At 37.4% G+C, this 20,028-nt stretch overlaps 1 protein-coding gene across 19 annotated transcripts in view; it reads right to left on the reverse strand.

Annotated features, from left to right (window-relative positions):
• The window catches only part of ZC3H11A (zinc finger CCCH-type containing 11A), a 40,151-nt gene that overhangs the window by 6,910 nt on the left and 13,213 nt on the right, over positions 1 to 20,028 (reverse strand). For 6 of the 19 annotated variants that reach the window (XM_032621597.1, XM_032621730.1, XM_032621676.1 and 3 more), the window contains 8 exons: positions 13,538 to 13,661; positions 11,467 to 11,670; positions 11,228 to 11,344; positions 10,857 to 10,937; positions 9,497 to 9,607; positions 8,626 to 8,688; positions 7,167 to 7,265; positions 5,041 to 5,109 (listed from right to left, as the gene is read on the reverse strand). In XM_032621597.1, the coding sequence (XP_032477488.1) occupies positions 5,041 to 5,109; positions 7,167 to 7,265; positions 8,626 to 8,688; positions 9,497 to 9,607; positions 10,857 to 10,937; positions 11,228 to 11,344; positions 11,467 to 11,670; positions 13,538 to 13,661 (868 nt within the window). Of the gene's footprint in view, positions 1 to 5,040; positions 5,110 to 7,166; positions 7,266 to 8,625; positions 8,689 to 9,496; positions 9,623 to 10,856; positions 10,938 to 11,227; positions 11,345 to 11,466; positions 11,671 to 13,537; positions 13,662 to 20,028 lie in introns of all 19 variants that reach the window. The other 13 variants (XM_032621311.1, XM_032621409.1, XM_032622127.1 and 10 more) reach the window with 6 other exon arrangements.

Raw genomic sequence — 20,028 nt, forward strand, 5'->3', positions numbered from 1 at the left:
CAGCAAGAACACCAACCTTTTTCTACAGATTGGTTAAGGGAAGCTTTTCAGAGTAATATTTAAGTGACACTGAAAGGACGAAAAGGAAGTAGAACACGTGACAAGACAGAAGTAAAATGAGAAAGGCCCAGAGACTGGGATGCCACTGAAGAGCTATTTTTAATGATACATTAATCATTTCATATTTGTTTAAACTAAAGAGAAAATTTCACACTTGGCACATATGCCTGTCCTCATTACTGAAGGGTCTAAAGAAAGAAATAATGAAGCGATGTGAGAAAAATAAGAACAATTTGGAGATTATACACACATATTTAATCATCAACACCTTTTTTTTTTTTTTTTTTTACCAACACCTTTTAAAGAAAGATCAAAACAAAAAATATCCTTTTACAACCTTAAACATATCACTTCTGTCTCACCTTCTGAATCTTTGAATATGCTGTCCCTTCTATATGGAATATTCCCTACTGGTCTCATTTCTCCTGCTGCTTAGTTAGTTTAAAGTGAGATCAGCTTAGAACCTGACACCCTCCCTCCAGCAGTCCTAGTTTGTTTCTCTGATCACAGCACTGATCACACAGTACGGGGTAACTCCTTGTAATTCCAATCATACTGGATACTTCATGAGAACAGTGACTACGTCTAATTATTTTAGTACAGTACCTGTTACAGAGGAAGTACTCACTAATTTTCTTAGGTTTTTTAAATAAAAATTCTTCCATTTCAAGATAGTAGTCTGATCTCAAAACCACTTTAAGAAAGTATGTGAATGGTCAGTGGTTAAGAATCCGCCTGCCAATGCAGGAGACACGAGTTCAATCCCTGGTCCAGGAAGATCCCACATGCCACGGAGCAACTAAGCTGGTGCACCACAACTACTGACCTTGTGCTCTAGAGCCCGTGAGCCACAACTACTTAGCCCTCGTGCCACAACTACTGAAGCCCACGTGCCTAGAGCCCACGCTCCACAGCAAGAGAAGCCACCACAACGAGAAGCCCGCACAACACAACGAAGAGTAGCCCCCACTCGTCGCAAACTAGAGAAAGCCCGCGTGCAGCAACGGAGATCCAATGCAGCCAAAAATAAATAAATAATACATGTATTAAAAAAAAAAAAGAATGTGAATGGTGACACAGAGACCCTGTTTCCCTACACTACAAAATTTCATCAAAACAACAGAGAAGACATTAAAAGAATAAATCCACAATAGCAATGGAAAACAAGGATGCTACTGGCAGAACATAAACCTTGAGGAACTTGAGACAGAAAGATGTCTGAAATTACAGAAACAGAAAAAGAATAGATAAAACCATAGGAGTGAAATCTGTTCTTCAAAAAACAGGCAAAGAAAACTGCCAAACCAGTATGAAAATTAACAGTGGTAGAAATTAAGGATGGTTTACAACAGAACAGCTGGATCAATCAAGACCTTCTCCTGAGAACTGCTCCCTAAAAAGAGGAGAATCTGTCAGGGAAGGGAGCACACTATGAGGATGCTGGGGCTGAAAAGAAGTAGAGCATGAAAATTGCAGGCTTTCACAAATGCCAAGCAGAAAAACGAGAGGTGAGGGAGAAAAGTAAAAAGCAAAGCTAGAAAATGAAATTAGTTGCACTCTGAAAGTAAAGAAAGGCTTTCTTACCATGGCAATCATATGAGCCCTCAGCCTTGCAGCCTACAACCAACACAGGCTGCCATTTAGTGCACCCTCTCTACTTAGGCAAACAGATCTCCCAGCCAGGAGAGAGGACCACTTGGGAAAAAGACCTTTAGAATCACAGGCCCAGTGATTCTAGGTTGTAAGAAACCTAGGCCCAGTACTTACAATTATGAAAAAGCAACATTAAAAATGAACCAAAATGAAGAGAAGCAATGAGGAAGACAAAATAACATACAAACCCATTAAAAAAAAAAAGATTCAAATTAGAAACCCCAATCAATGAAACAGAATAAAGAGCCCAGAAATAAACCCACATGCCTACGGTCAATTAATCTTAGACAAAGGAAGCAAGAATATACAATGGAGAAAACACAGTCTCTTCAGCAAGTGGTGGTGGGAAAGCTGGATAGCAGCATGTAAATCAATGAAGTTAGAACACACCCTCTCACCACCATGTACAAAAATAAACTCAAAATGGCTTAAAGACTTAAATATAAGACATGACACCATAAAACTTAGAAGAGAACATAGGCAAAACATTCTCTGACATAAATCGTACCAATGTTTTCTTAATTCAGTCTCCCAAGGCAACAGAAATTAAAGCAAACAAAACCAAAACAACCAAATGGGACCTAATCAAACTTCCAAGCTTTCGTACAGCAAAGGAAACCATAAACAAAACGAAAAGACAACCTACAGACAGGGAGAAAAATATCTGCCAATGATGCGACCAACAAGGGCTTAATTTCCAAAATATACAGACAGCTCATACAACTCAACAATCAATTAAAAAAAAAACCCTATTGAAAAATGGGCAGAAAACCTAAATAGACATTTTTCCAAAGACATACAGATTGGCCAACAGGCACATGAAAAGATGCTCAACATCACTAGTTATTAGAGAAATGCAAATCAAAACTACAATGAGGCACACTGGTCAGAATGGCCATCATCAAAAAGCCTACAAACAACAAACGCTGGAGAGGGTGTGGAGAAAAAGGAACTCTCCTACACTTCTGGTGGGAATGTAAACTGGTGTAGCACTATGGAAAACAGTATGGAGGTTCCTCAAAAAACTAAAAATAGAATTTCTATATGATCGTGCAATCCCACTCCTGGGCGTATATCCAGAGAAAATATAATTTGAAAAAATACATGCACCCCGATATTCACTGCAGCACTACTTACAATAGCCAAGACATGGAAGCAACCTAAATGTCCACTGACAGATGAATGGGTAAAGAAGATGTGGTACATATATACAACGGAATACTACTCAGCCATAAAAAAGAATGAAATAAATGCCATTTCCAGCAACATGGATGGAACGAGAGATTATCATACTAAGTGAAGTAAGCAGAAAGAGAAAGACAAATACCATATACTGTCACTTACATGTGGAATCTAAAATATGACACAAATGAACTTATCTATGAAACAGAAATAGACTCACAGACATAGAGAATAGACTTGTGGTTGACAAGGGCGGGGGTTGGAGGAGGGATGGATTAGAAGTTTGGGATTAGGAGATGCAAACTATTACATATAGAATGTATAAACAACAAAGTCCTACTTATATAGCACAGGGAACTATATTCACTATCCTGTGATAAACCATAATGGAAAAAATATGAAAAAGAACGTGTATATATGTATAAATGAATCACTCTGCTATACAGCAGAAATTAATGTAACATTGTAAACCAACTATATACTTCAACAAAATAAATTTTTAAAAATAAAAAATAAATTACTTTTTAAAAAAGAAAGAAGCCCCAGAACTGCCTGAAATCAGGCTGTACAAAAGGAGAAATCAGAGAACTAAAAAAAGTTCTTGGAAAATAAAAAGCCAAGTGACAAAACAAATCCAACCTAATTAAAAAAAAAAAAAAAAAAAGACAAGGCTAGTAGAATATCAGCCATCTAGAACAGGGTCAGCAAACTATATAGTCCATGGGCCAAATATGGCCATGGTCTAAATTTTATAAATAAAGCTTTACTGGAACACAGCCACACTCATTCATTTACATACTGCAAATGGCTGCTTTCACACTACAGTGGCAGAGTTGAGTAGCTGCAACAAGAGATTGTGAACCTCAAAGTCTAAAACATTTACCAGCTGATCCTTCATAGAAAAAGTGTGTCAATTCCTAATCTAGAAAATATAACCAAGCAAAAGTCATAGAAAGTGAGGCAAAAAAAAACAAAGGAATGGAAAGTATGAAGGCAAGGGTAAGATACATGGAGCATATGTCCAAAAGTTCCAACATCTAATAACAATTCCATAAAGAGAAAACAAAAAGAAGGGTGGGGAGGACATACTCAAAGAAATCAGAGGATTATTTTCTACAACTAAAAAAGTTAGTTAAGTCCTTAGATTCAAAGGACCCACTAAACACTGAGCATAATGAACAAAAAGACCCATGTTTAGATCTATCATAGTGAAGTCCCAGCCTAGTAGGAAGAAATAAGAGGAAATCCTCAAAGTTTCTGAAGAGTTAAATTCAGGTTGTTTACAAAAGAATGTTTGACATCAGATTCCCTTTTTATGATACTTATCTAAAGATAAGGATAGGATGAAAAAGGAAAAGCACAGGCTAACACTATTCATACATATAGATATAAAAATTTAAATGCATTACTGAATCCAGCAATAAAATATTTTAATAAAAAAGCTGGATGGCTCAATACACAAAATGTTCATTTTATTATTCTTTAAAATTGTACACAGGTATATACACTTAGGTAGTTATATCTCACAATTTTAAAAGTCTAAAAATTAGAGTACAGGAGGAATATGATGAAGAAAATTAAAATTACTTAAAAGTTCAACACCCAGATAAAACCAATGTTAATATTTCGGTGTATCTTTTTTTCTAGGCATATATTTTTATAAAACTGGAAATCATCTCACATGTGGACATTTTCCCTAAGAAATATGTTTCTATAATAAGAAAATAAACTTCATTCCCCACCGCCCCCCAATAAAAAGATTCATATGTTGCCCTAAGACAAAAGCACTTGTGTATACTTTCATAATCTTTCTTCGTTCAATACAAGGAGATAAGTTTCCCATATCATTATTGTTCAGAACATGACTTTTCATGACAGCAATTATTTTAGTACATAACTATCTTAATTCCCTTTTGTTAGATATTTCTAATTTCTGGTTATTAATGCTATCATAAACAATCATTTTGCCACCTTTAACTACAAAAAGAAAACTCATTCCAGTGAGAAAACTATTACTTAAAAAGCAAACCCACAAAAAACAGAAAACGTAAGCCCCAACATAACTCAAAAGGTAAACTGGAGAAAAACCAAAGATTCTAACAGCAAGGAAAAAAATATCAGGAGCTGGCATTAGAGTTTACCTACCTGCTGCCTCCTCATTGTTTAGAGCAGCTGACATGCCTAATCGCTCCTTCAGAGACTTGGAAACTTGAACTGTTTAAAAAAAAAAAAAAAAAAAAAAAGTTGGGGACTTCCCTGGTGGTGCAGTGGTTAAGAATCTGCCTGCCAATGCAGGAGACACGGGTTCAAGCCCTGCTCCGGGAAGATCCCACATGCTGCAGAGCAACTAAGCCCGTGTGCCACAACTACAGAGCCTGTGCTCTAGAGCCCATGAGCTACAACTACTGCAGACCATGCACCTAGAGCCCACAGCAATCAATCAATCAATCAACGAACACTGTCAAAAAAAAAAAAAAGTTGAACAGAGACTTTTTATAGGTCAAAAATCTTTTTCAAAGGTCACGAATTAGGCTTATACTTGTTTTCTAATGAAAGTGCTTTTCAAAAATCTATTCAGGTCTTACAACTTCTTCTTCACAGTACAGACAGATCTATACAAATAATGGATTCTCTAGAGCACCTTGGAAAGCACAAAGAAAAAGTCCTCTCTTTTACATCTGAAAAGCAAAAATTACTGAATTTAAGGAAATAATTTTGTTACTGTGCAACATTCTAAAATCTTAACATTCTAAAATCTTATTGGCATCAAAAGGTTTTTCCCCCCTAGATCCTTCTGAAATATGCTCTTTAGTTATGAAAGTCTTCAATACGATTGATAGGCAAAAGGGAAGGAAATTTGACTGCAAAGAAAAAAAGTAACTTCTGTTTACAGCTTTCAGAATATAAGAAAGCCCCAAACAAGAAAGTCTACTCGTCAAAGCCTCTTGGGCTAGGGGAGAAGTGGAAAGAAGTGTCTTATCTTCGGCAGAAGTTAAAACTAAACACAAGAAGGAAAAAACATTTTTTTTTTAAAGTAATTAACACCACTGCTTCACTGCAAGTGAGACAAGGGGAAAAAAATCCAACCCTTTACTTCCTTCTATAAATAAAACTTCAACTATAAAATCATTCTAACTTCCAAATATCTCTCAAATCAGTCTGCATCTCTTCATACCAACTTCCAGAACACTAAATCTATGACACTAACTCCTCTTGCCTGGATTATTTTAACAGCCTGCTAACTCATTCCTGCACAGCACTCTTATCCCCTTTCTCTGTATTTTAGATGATGGCTCCAAAATGCCAATATGAGGATCCCTGATCCTTGTTTATAACCTTCCCATTGTTTGCCACTATCTTAGGATAAGCCCAAACTCTCTAATATGGCTTAAAAGGTTCTATTATCAGTAGTCCCCAAACTTTTTGGCACCAGGGACCGGTTTCGTGGAAGACAATTTTTCCACGGACCCAAGGTGGGGAGGGGGTGGTTTTGGGATGATTCAAGCGTATTACGTTTATTGTGCATTTATTTCTATTATTATTACATTGTAACATATAATTAATTATACAACTCACCATAATGCTGACAGGAGGCAGAGCTCAGGGGGTAATGCGAGCTATGGTGAGTGGCTGTAAATACAGATGAAGCTTCGCTTGCTCACCTGCTGCTCACCTCCTGCTGTGCGGCCCAGTTCCCAACAGGCCACAGACAGCTATCTGTCCGTGACCCGGGGGTTGGGGATTACTGCTCTATATGACCAATCCCTTCTTCCTCTCCAGTTACCATGCTCTTCATTCCAATTCTGATTCAGTCACAGTGAGCCCCTTGAGCTCTGTGCCTTCTGTGTATTATACTCTCTGCCTCTGGCCCTTCAACTTTACCTGGCTAAATCATGTTTCAGGTCTAAGCTTCAATATCATTTCCTCTTGGAACCTTTCCCTGACAGATGGTGAGATTAGGTGCCCTTCCTATGTGCTCCCGTAACACTGTGTACTTTCTCTGTCACAGAATTTATCACAATATATGTAAGGATTCCTATCTGCCATTATACTACAAGCTCCTGAGGTCTGTGATGGTGTTTATTTTTATCCAATGGTGTCTACCTAGAATCCAGCAGAGTAAACATTCAAATGTTTGTTGAACGAATAATAAAACAGACACAAGAATAATCTTATTAACCTGAACAAAAAGAATGACAAACCACACCTGTTAACACTACAAGAGACAAGTGTCAAGATTACACACACAAAGTATATTAGAACAAAAGTACCTTTCTTTGGTGTTCTGTCAGTGTCAGTCTCTGGAGCTTCAACTTTCTTCCCTAGCCTTTGTGCAAGGCTATGCTTTAATGGAGGATCACCGTCGCAACCTACAAACAGAGAGAGGGAACTCAGTTTAAGATTTCAAGCCAACCTTTAGCAAGGTCAAGAAATACAGGCAGAAACAGACAATGTAGAATAACTCTGTAAGTTTTTTGCATTTATATGATGTGTTCATTCACTAGCTTCCTTATAACTCAATGTTAGAGAAGGAATAAAAATGTCCCAGAAAAAAGAGGTAAGGAAGGAGATAAAAAAATTAGAATGCACAAATTAACATTTACCAAATAACTAAAACTATAAATGGAAGATTATAAACCCTGATTAAAGCTGAAATTCAGGATTAGGAATATGTGAAAAAAAAATCTTTATGCACAAAAAAAATCTTTAACTGGCCAACCGTTGAATTCTAGGTCGATCTGTGATTAAATACAACTGGGATGACTAGGAGGACAGCAAAAGAACCATAAAATTAAAAATTTTCCAGGGACACGAAGACTCCAAAGGTCAAAGAGCCCCTTTCTTCAATTCCAGATAAGAAATCTAAGGTTATGAAAGATGCTGTATCTTACCCAAGTCACCAATTAGTGACAGAGCCAGGACTTGAACCAAGTTTCCTGACACTCCTGGTTTACTGCATTACACTGGTCAATACAAGCTGTTTAAATGTCAAAAGTTTTAAAAAACTATTCTTTGGATCACTTGACTGAAGGTAGAACTTTAGCAGGGTCCCATAAAGACTTTAAAGACCCTGCACAGAATGTACTTTTCTCTCTCCTCTTATTTGTAATTTAAATATACAACCCCAAATCACAAAGTTTATTACACATATGCTGATATTAAAATAGATTATTTCCGTTATTTTTTACCTAAATTTCTCAGGCAGCGAGAATGGTATAAAACAAAACACAAAACAGGTAAGATTTCATATTCATAAGCACATTTTAAAGGAGTATGAAGGAACCTCTGAAGTCAGATAAGATTTTCAAAATAATTATTTTGAGACAGATACACTAGGGTCAGTACACAATAATTCAGTTACATGGTAAAATACTTCCTTAAGTATAAAATAGCACTAATAAGTTCAAGGACTGAATTTATATTAACTGGACACTATGTTTTCCCTCTAAAAACTCAAATTTCATTTATCCATAGAAACAGAGATATTCTTTACTCTTTTTTAAACCGAGTACCTTCTAAAAAGTTGGCCATAATCTAATTAAAACACTATAAATTTGTATAATTTCTCACATGTCAAAAACATGAAGAGATTTTATACATGCTTTCAGCCAGAAATACAAGGGAGTTAATATCAATATTGACACGGCATTTGTATAAAGAGAATTTTGGAGGAGATATGTAATGCACAAACAAGCAGAAAACAAAGGATATGCTCAAAACTTATCTCACCTCCTGAAAATTTGTGTTTCCCCAGTCTCTCGGTTAGACTCAATCTTACCAAAGGTTCTTCTCCTAAAATGGCAAAAACAGAATTTCTCTACCATTAGCCAATTTTTCCATATTCAGTAACTACTAATGGGTACAAAGTATGCTCTGATATTAAAGTCTCTTGGAAATCAGATCTCAGTCTTAAGGAAAACTACCCACATTAAAAGGAAAAAAATCAACCTATTAAATAATAATTTAAATAACCAAATGCACAGCCCAAAGGGAAGCAATAGCACAGTCCTAACTAATAGTAGCTAAGTACACAAAGACAAGCTGTGTCTAACCAACTGATTATAAAACCCAAGCTATACTTTTGCTTGTGCACTTCCATATGTTAAATGAAATCATACTTTACTCCACTGCTAACTCTCCTATATAACGTTCCTTGATCACCCCAGCAAGAAGTGAGATCTCTTTCCTCTGATTCTTTGTTGTCTGAATGGCACATTTTAATGTATCTGCATACTACAATTACTTGTGTCATATTCCTTATCAGATTTAAGACTATTAAGGGAAAAAGACTTTTACATTTTTCTATAACTTGAAAGGTTTATTACAGTTCTTTACTTACAATGGACAGTCAATAAATTTGATGGATAAAATAAACAGTATATGTAAAAATCAAATACAATACATAATGTGAGAGCTGCATGATTAAGAATTTCATCTTTTTAAACAGTAGGGGCAAATGCACTAATTTTTCATCGTTCTATCCAATCGACATACTGAAGACTCCCTGCAAATCCACCAATATACCCAACCCAATCATTTTGCTCTCCAAGTCATTTAAAAGTAGTAGGCTGACACCTCTTAAGACCTACCTATACCTCACCTTGTTTGTTGGACAGAGTTACTGTCCTCACCACAGTCCGGACATTCTCTTTTTCAGGACCTGGAATGGTCTGTGGTTGGAGTAAAAGACTGGAAACTCCTGAAGAACCTTCTAAATATAGAGAGTCAAAAACAGTAAATAATTTATGGAAAATAAAGCTATCAGAAGTCAAGAAATTCTGTTTTTGAGACCAGGTAAATCCAACACAGACCACTGGACTACAAGTCAATCAGTTTTTCTGTTCCTGTTTGCCTACAGTGAAATGGAGTAGGGAAAGGGGAGATAATCTTATTTTTTATCTGCCTTTGGCACAATGTGAAAGTAAAATATAAAACTGTTTTGAGTGACTCAGGCACTCAATGTACTTTTATTTACTAGGAAGGCTAACATTATTCTAAAGTTAACCTCAGAAGCACATCTGCCATTAAGTGTGTCAATTCAATCTTTTCCATCCATATTCAATTATCTGCAAAACACAACTCCAAAGTTGCTACGGAACAATCCTTAGCAAGAAGGCACTTAGAACCAACCATCTGATTCTCTCTAAATGCATTTCACACTATATAATTTTTAGGGTTGGAAATATAGATCAACCAGGCTAAGGCAAGCACCAGAAGAAAATCCTAGCAGCTCTTGAGGAAGAATTCACCTACTACAAAATGAACTTTTTCCTCTTTTAAATAATAGTTTAGGGAATTCCCTGGCGGTCCAGTGGTCAGGACTCCATGCTTCCACTCCAGGGGGCATGGGTTCGATACCTGGTTGGGGAATTAAGATCCTGCAAGCCATGCAATGCGTTCAAAAAAACAAACAAACAAAAAAACAAAACAAAAACCTTATATGCTATTCTTTAGAGTTATATTTCTCAAAATAAACAAACAAGTTCTTTCAGGTTCTTCATTGTATGTGCCTAGCTCTGAACAGTTAGGGACTGAAACAGCTGCAATGGGTTAAAAAAGCAACTGTGATTTAAATAAGACTGTGTTTTACTTCAAAGAAGCCACAAAAATCAAAATCTATTTGCTCATTTTGGCTGGTGTCAAGTGTCCTTATTATCAGAAGTATCTTTTTTTTTTTTTGGCTGCATTGGGTCTTCATTGCTGCAGAAGTGTCCTTTCTGTTCTTCTGCAGCAACATTCAATCCTCCGTGTCAGGACTTCCCTGGTGGTCCAGTGGTTAAGACACCACGCTCCCAATGCAGAGGGCCTGGGTTCCATCCCTGGTCAGGGAACTAGATCCCACATGCATGCCGCAACTAAGGAACCTGCCTGCCGCAACTGAGACCCGGGGGAACCAAGTCAATAAATAAATTTATTTATTTAAAAAAAAATCCTCCATGTCAAAACTCCTGATAACTCACCACCTTGCTTCTTTGATTTTTCCTTCATTTTCTTTGATTTAATTTCTTCAAGAGTTTTTATCCCAAAATTCAAACATTCACCTAGGAATGCAAATAGCAACCACATGAGGAACCAGCACCATTTCACCTCTGCAGTTTATTTGTACACAGCTGGCATTCAAATGTTTGTTCAATGAATAAGAGAAATAAGAGAAATCAAGTGTGTGGTGTGTGTGTGTGTGTGTGTGTGTGTGTGTGTGTATGGCGCAAGGAAGATGGAGGTGGTGGTAATCATGAACTAAATTTCAAGGGTATTTAAAATAGTCTGGACTCACTCAACAGTGCTGCAAGATTTATGAGCAGGAACCAGCATCAATACAGCCTCTTCTTACCTTGTTTTAAATTGACCCCAGGTTTCCGGGCAGAAGCCACTCGTAATCCATTATGAACTTCAGGAGTTGGTTGCAGGGTAGGTGTTTTGGTTTCATCACCTTCCTCAGAAAACTGATCTATATTATCAAAATTTGAGGCAAATTTCCAATTAAAAACAGGTCTAGAGCTTCAAGTCTGATTCTACTTCACTCAGCTACCCTGATCATTTACTCGCCTTGAAGAAGGAGCTAGAGCTTACCATCATCGTCTTCGTCATCATCCGCAGCGTTGATTACCACTGGTGGGTGTGTAGGGCTAGGAACATTTTCTGAACTTTCGACTTTCATAATACTTCGCAGTTGAGGAGAGGGATTAGACTGGACAGATAATTTGCTCTGCTGAACTGTGAGCTGGCTAGCCTTCACTTCCTCTTCTGGTGACTCAGGCACAGTGGGCAACACAGCTAGACATACAAAGTCAGTCATAAATTAAAAATAGAAGATACAGTCCCAATTCATCAAAAATCTGACAGAACAGTATGGAGGTTCCTTAAAAAACTAAACATATAACTGCCATATATCTCAGCAATCCCACTACTGGGCAAATACCCTGAGAAAACCATAATTCAAAAAGAGTCACGTACCACAATGGTCATTGCAGCTCTACTTACAATAGCCAGGACATGGAAGCAATCTAAGTGTCCAACGACAGATGAATGGATAAAGAAGATGTGGCACATATATACAATACAATATTACTCAGCCATAAAAAGAAATGAAATGGAGTTATTTGTAGTGAGGTGGATGGACCTAGAGTCTGTCATACAGAATGAAGTAAGTCAGAAAGAGAAAAACAAATAACGTATGCTAACACATATATATGGAATCTAAAAAAAAAAATGGTTCTGATGAACCTAGGGGCAGGATAGGAATAAACACACAGACGTAAAGAATGGACTTGAGGACACGGGGAGAGGGAAGGATAAGCTGGGACGAAGTGAGAGAGTAACACTGACATATATACACTACCAAATGTAAAATAGATAGCTAGTGGGAAGCAGCTGCATAGCACAGGGAGATCAGCTTGGAGCTTTGTGACCACCTTGAGGGGTGGGATAGGGAGGGTGGGAGGGAGATGCAAGAGGGAGGAGATAATGGGGATATATGTATAGCTGATTCACTTTGTTATAAAGCAGAAACTAACACACCATTGTAAAGCAATTATACTCCAATAAAGATGTTTTTTTTTTTTTAAAAAAAAAATCTCCAACCACCTATCGTAAGTTTGGTGATTTTCTTTGAGCATCATGTCCTTTTAATTTATGTCTTTCAATTAAAATTTTAATCTAATTTTTAATTTCCCCATTTTCCCAATTAGGTTTTAAACTCCCAGGGAGGGAAAATGTGGCTTTCAACTAGTAACTAATCACTGCACATAAACACACTCAAAGTGGGTGCTCAAAACAGAGAATAAACAGGAAGCTAGATGCACAGTAACTATTTACAAATTCTAGACATTAAACTTTAATACTAAAATTCTAGGCTTTTTGATCAAGAAGCAGCTTTTTAAAGAGATAGCGGGCAATACTTCTGAATTATACCAGAAAGGAGTGAGCCTTTTTTCCCCTTAAATAGAGATAAAAATATATATCCATCAAATTTTAATCACATAGCAGATGTGGCTTTAAATGGCTAATCACTCCATTAGGAAATTACTTTAAAAGGACTTTAACTACTAGCTTTTGGCAGAGTGTAAGTTTCATTTTAGATTACACCCTAGAGCAGGGGCAGGGTTAGCAAGCGTTTTTCTGTAAAGAGGTATATAGTAAATATCTTAGGCCTTGTAGATCTTGTCTCAACTACTCAACTCTGAAGCAGTAGCACAAAATCTGGCCACAGAAAATACATAAACAAATGGGCAGGGCTTCATTTCAATAAGTCTTTATTTTACAAAACAGGTGGAAGACCAGACTTGCCAACACCCCTGGCCTGGAGAATCAAGTTTCTTTTGAAAATCTCTATAGATATGATAAGAAAATGGGAAATGAGGTAATAAGCTGTAGTAATCTAAACTATCTTGCCAAGAAACATTTGTGAAGCAGCATGGATTTCTGGCAACAAAGTTTTAATCGTGACTGCTATTTTATTGGCTTATGACTGTGTACAAGTCATTTAACCATAATAAAGTTCAATTCCCTCATCTGTGAGTGGAAATAATACTGCTCTCTCACAAGACTAAAAGAAAGCAAAGTTTATAAAGTACTCTGTACATTGTGCATGTAGGTGTTCATTATACAGTAACTATTCTTTCAAAATTGAAACGAATCTCACTTTTGCTTGGAGGTAGGAAAAGGCCATCAACAAAACGTCCTCTGTTGTGATGAAAAGCACAGTTTAGTTTCTGACATCCCACTGGCTGATTTTCCCAATAACAAGGAATCTCACTGCGTTTTTTCTGTAAGAGGAAAAACACATTATTTTCAAATAAAAAATAGTGTGACCTGTATTAATTTGGTCATGTTTTCTGGACAAAGTTCATACAAGGTTAAAAAATCTGAGACATGTGAAATGATTTTGAGTATGAGGAAGAAGGGCTGCTGAAAGTAACTTATTCTAGCATGACAGAGAGATGAAAGGAACAGGGAAGTAGTCTGCTATTCTTTCCTCCTTGCCCTAATCCTTGAACTCCTAAATGTCTACATTTAATTTAGAAAAGCAGGGTAATATAGTAGGTAAGATTATGGAATCAAAGATAAGAGTCAAGAATCTCTATTATGTTACTTATTGACCATGTGATGTCAAATAATTTAATACCTTAGGCTCACTTTCCTCAGCTATAAAATGGGAGTAACAGTAGCTATTAATTAGTTTCTCATGAGAATTAAATGAAATAATGTACATGAAGCACTTAGCACACAGAAAAGACGCAATAAACTGCAGTTATTATTTGAAGCTGAGAGTTCAAGACTTGGAAAAATTCTTCCTCTTCCCATTCGTGACTTCTGAAGGTTCATGTAACACACTAGGATGGTTATCTTTCCTTCCCAAGCTACCTCGCTCTTATAAAGGGGAACAAGAAAAACAAGAATACTGGTACATCTAGAATGATTTGCTGGATAACAGGATATATGTCCAAGAGAAACACATACGTAAGTTCTAATATACACATTAGATGTATATAAAGAATATTCAAAGAACACTATTTGTAACAGCTCCAAAATGGAAACAAACCAAATGTACATCAACACTAGAAAGGATAAATACATCGTAGTATATTCATAAAATACAATGCTATCTAGTAATGAGAGGGAATAAACTTAACACCATGGGTGCAGAACGAAAGAAGCCAGGCACAGAAGAGCACATCCTGTATAATTCCGTTTATGTAAAGACCAAAACAGGCCAACTCCTCTATTGCAGAGTAGTCAAGACGGTGATTAGTTCTGGGGGTGTGGTGAGTGACAATGAAGAGATGAAGGGGGAAGACAGAGTGTTGGAAATGTTCTATTTCTTGATCAGGGTGCTGGTCTAGTAAGTACATTCACTTTGTGAAAATTCTTCAACTTGTAAGATTATGATATGTGCACATTTCTATATATACTTTAACAAATAGTTCAATAAAGAAAAAGAAAAAAAAAGATGTGATAAGCACTTCTGAAAAGCAACTAAATTCTGATTAATAACCTGCATTATGCTGGATCTCTCATAATAAGCAGCCTAAGGATTAAATTTCCAGGAAAGAACAGAAGCACTACTTCAGAAATCTTTAAATATGGAGGAAAGAAACAGAGGAACAATGACCATTACAAAAAGATCCTTAAATGTATCAAAAAGGGCCAAGATCCCAATATCTACTATATTGGGAGACTGATAATTTGATAATACACTGTGTTGGTAGGGATGTGGAAGAATCATGGAGTCCCACATACTGATAATGAAAATATAAATTAGCTCAACATCTCTGAAAGGTGATTGGGTAAAAACTATGTAAAAAATTTATGTCCTGCATTTACTGCCACATATTTTTAAAAAGTATAGCAAATAACTCTGCCTCTGAAAAAACTGGATAGTATTTATTAGTCTCCCGTTACACTTAAAAGGTAGGTATAATAGATACCATTGTTTTTTAGAATAACAACAATTATTCTGTTACTCCTTGAGGCAGAATCTAATGCCAATCTTCCTTGCTCCTGGATTTGTGTTTGCTTAAGTTTTTACTTCTTTCCTGAAAGCAATCTTCAAATTACTGGATGACTGCTGTGATAGCATCCTCTCTATACAAGAGTCACATGACGTTTATTTGATCTGTTTAATACTTTTACTGAATTTTATTTGTTTCAAAATAAAAAGTAATACATAAGCAAAGAAGATGACTTGGAAAATAAAATTAATGCCTGTTAGGCCATTACCCAGTGAGAGTCACTTATTTTGGTATAGAATTCTTTTTCTTAAAAAACAAAAACCTGTAGAGTGTATTGATTCACACTTAAAGTTGTTCCATATAATTCTGTACATTTTCACTTAGCAACACATCCTCCATAGTAACATTCTCCTATATGATTACTCCTTTAACTTTTTTTTTTTTTTTTTTTTTTTTTTGCGGTATGCGGGCTTCTCACTGCTGTGGCCTCTCCCATCGCGGAGCAGGCTCGGCGGCCATGGCTCATGGGCCCAGCTGCTCCGCGGCATGTGGGATCCTCCACGCACCCGCGTCCCCTGCATCGGCAGGTGGACTCTCAACCACTGCGCCACCAGGGAAGCCCCTCCTTTAACTTTTTAATAGTAACATAGCACATGGTCCAAAGATATACAGTTAATGCTCACATTATTTAATTAGCAAATACTGAACCATTCTGCTCAAGGAAACAGAGTTGGGCTCCTGAAAGCTCTTGGTCACATTTTCATCAAGTGATCAATACATAATCTTGTTTGATGTGTGTCTGTGTTTAAAGATACCTTATTTAATATCACTGGGGACTTCCCTGGTGGCGCATTGGTTAAGAATCCGCCTGCCAATGTAGGGGACACAGGTTCAATCCCTAGTCTGGGAAGATCCCACATGCTGCGGAGCAACTAAGCCCATGTGCCACAACTACTGAAGCCCGCATGCTCTAGAGCCCGCACCCCACAACTACTGAAGCCCGCACACTCCAGGGCCTGCGTGCCACAACTACTGAGCCCATGTGCTGCAATTACTGAAGCCTGTGTGCCTAGAGCCAGTGCTCCACAACAAGAAGCCACCACAATGAGAAGCCCGCACACTGCAATGAAGAGTAGCTCCCACTCGCTGCAACTAGAGAAAGCCTGTGCACAGCAACAAAGACCCAATGCAGCCAAAAATAAATAAAATTTTAATAAATAAATATCACTGATTCATTAACACTGAACTCAAGGTCAACAGCGCTGTAACTCACACCTGAATGAAGCTTATTGAACACTCGTGTTTTCTACACAAGGCACATAAGAGCTTTCTTGCACTTAGGGACATTACATACAGCACTTCAGCACTACACTTGGGGGCCATTTAAAACAGCAAAATCACAAACAAAAAGCACAAAAATGCAAACAAACATGGCACTAAATAGATCACGAAGAGGACATCTGTACTGATTTTGGGGTTATAAATTTTAGCATATATACAAATTTGCAAATATGGAACCCATGAATAATGAAAGTCGATGCATCTAGAAAGGGGGGTATACAGTAAACCGACTCCTTACCATTCCCGTCTCCACTCTCCTATAGCCATTGTTGTTAGGTTTCTCCTTTATACTTCCAGAGATACTTAAAATGCATATACGAGTGAAAAACAAATATAAATTCTTTTCCTTATCTTTTTTTTTTTTAACACAAATGGTAGTATATTACACACTTTATTCTGTCCTTTGCTTTTTCAGTGACACTATATCCTGATCTTTTCATATAAATAAATAAGTAGTATCCCTTAAAAATTTTTTGGTAACAGCTGCCCAGCACTCCACTGTATGAATGTAATAAAATTTATTTTAAATGAAGGTTCAGTTGCTTCATACACTTTACATATTACAAATTATGTTACAATGAGTAATTCTGCATAGATCTCATTTTGCACATGAGTACAGATGAGACAAAGGTACAGGTAGTTAGTAGTTTTGAAAGATGCAGCCGAACAAGCCTCTGTGCAAAAAAGAGTTAACAGAGTAGCCTAGCCCTAAGCCTGCAGTCCTCAGATAGCCTGCTTGTAAGGCTGGTCCTTTCCCGGCATGTGGGAAATTGGCTCTTATAATGCTCCTGGTCAGTTAACTGATCACTGTGCCTGGACTGTTCATGCAAACAATATGGCTTATGCTGAACACCTGACATCCTTCTAGGAGACTGGAGTTTTGGTATGTGTTAGGTAGAGGGTGCCTATGTGACCAGCCCCAATAAAAAAATTTGGATGCTGATCTAATGGGCTTCCTTGGGCAAAAACACCCCACACATGTTGCTGCATTTTCACCACTGGGGGAAGTGTATGTTCTTTGTGACCCCTTATGGGAGGGAAAGATAATAAAAGAAACCCACACATGGATTCCTCCAGTCTCTGTGTTTTTTTCTTTTATGATCAGTGTAACCTTACTATATCACTGTAATAAATCTTAGCCATGAATAAACCATATGCCAAGTCCCACGAGTTTTTTTAGAAAATCTCCAAACGCAGATGTTCTTAGAGACTGATACACCTTTCCTAGGAGTTGTGCCAGTTTACACTCTGCTCGCAATGTTACAACATGATCTTTTGAAAGTTCCAGACTATTTCTTTTTCTGAATGTATTTAGTGAATTCCCTATTTGGAAGACAGCACAGAATGTAGCTGAGAGACCATAAATCTGAAACCAGAATGGAGTAGTTATATAACCACAGGCATACAAATTGCATATTTAGTCTCTTTCTTCTTTCCCCACCCCATCTCAAACAATTCAGTCCAAAGTCATTAGGTGAAGCTGAGAGAGGTAGGCATTCATGTTGGGAGAGGGAAGGGCAAGTGCCCCAGAGCAAGGTGTTGGAGGTTGACTGAGATGAGGAAGGTATCCATGTGACAAGGTGGAACCGGCCCATAGGGTGTCAGGGTTAGTAAGGCATTTGTGTAGGAGGATGGCCTGGCACGAGGTTGGTGCCTGAGAAGGGTGAGCAAGGCTTTAATGCAGAAGGGATCCTAATGTAGGGTGAGGAGGGTATACTCATGGAGTGTCAGCCTAGAATGGGCATCAAAGATCAAGTGAGGTGAGGAAGGCAGGCTCTTCTGAGTGGGTCCTGGTACAGTCAGAGAATGAGCAGGGTGAGGAAAGCAAGCATCTCACATGGGAGGGCTGCCCAACACAGAGTATCAAAGCCCAAGGATGTGAAAAAGGCATATCCATGAGGTCCGGAGCAGGGTGAGGAAGGAGTCCTCACAGTGGAGCAAGGTGGGAGGCCTGCCCTGGTACAGGATGTCAGAATCGAAACAAGGTGAGAAAGACGTCCTGTGCAGGAGCAGCCTCATGTGACATCAGAGCCTGAGAGGAAGAGACAGGCTGTAATACACTGTCTAGTTTACGTAACTAGGGGACTGATCAAGTAAGATTAAGAACAATGGAAATCAAGTTTTGGAGAAAAGAGTTACAAGTATGAATAAGGAGAAGCCTAGACAAAACACTGTAGTGTTGGTAAACTGGAAGCATCTATGTGAACTCATGATTTTCAATACATAAAGTAATAAACAATGATATACATGTATGTATATACATTTATATATTCCTCTGTTCTGTCCACTGCATGCCTGGAAGCAGTGACACTCCAGAAGCAGTTACACTAGAAGGAACCAAGGCTCCTTGCAGAAATGGCTGATTCCACAACTGGAGGAGGAAAAGTACCAGATGAACCTGGATAATCTTGTTAGGCCACAAAGTGAAGACGTGTTCAAAGAATGATGGAAACATCAAAAAGACACAAAAACCAGCTTTAAGGTCTCTTACTGGCCCAAACTGAGTCAACCTGAGGATAACAAATGATAGTAGTGACATAAAACACATTGAATAAAATAGGAAACAATGAGTTCACACATAAAAAGCTAGAAAAAAAACCTTGAGAACTTGATGAGGAACGGGATACTTACAAGGTCTCCAAGTTCCTCTCCAAAAAATACTTACTAAATACAAAAAGGAAAACTTTATAGTGAAGCAATCTGGTGGCTACCACTTTAATGAAGTGATCAAAGTTAACACCACCAGTAATGGGATAATTAATATTGTATGCCACCCAATGGTAAGCAATGAGAAGAATATCACCTCTGTGATATTCCTGCCAAATATACATGACCTGAATTTAGTAATGAGAAAATATCAGATAAACCCAAATTGAGGAACACTCTACAGAATAACTGTCCTCAAACTATCAAAAATGTCAGGGCCAATGAAAGGCAAGAAAAGACTAACTGTTCTAGACAGAAGGAGACTGAAGAGTTATGGCAACTATATGCAACACTTGATTCTGGACTCACTCCTACTGCAATAAAGAACATCACTAGTACAATGGCAAAACTTCAATGGGATCTGAGGATTCAATGAAAATAATACATATATGTTAATTTTCTAATTTTGATGGTTGTATCACAGTTATGGAAGACAGTATCTTTCTTGTTTGTAGGAAACACTCATGAAAGTATTTGGAAGTGATAGGAAATGTCAGTAATTTACCCCTAAATGGCTTAGAAGAAAGTTTTATAATACTGTACTTGCAAGTTCTCTCTAAGTTCAGATTGCTTTAAAATAAACATAGAAATATAAATACCCCCCAAATATACATATATAATTTTTACACTTTGG

This window comes from Phocoena sinus, chromosome 1, assembly GCF_008692025.1.
Source record: "Phocoena sinus isolate mPhoSin1 chromosome 1, mPhoSin1.pri, whole genome shotgun sequence".
Lineage (NCBI taxonomy): Eukaryota > Metazoa > Chordata > Mammalia > Artiodactyla > Phocoenidae > Phocoena > Phocoena sinus.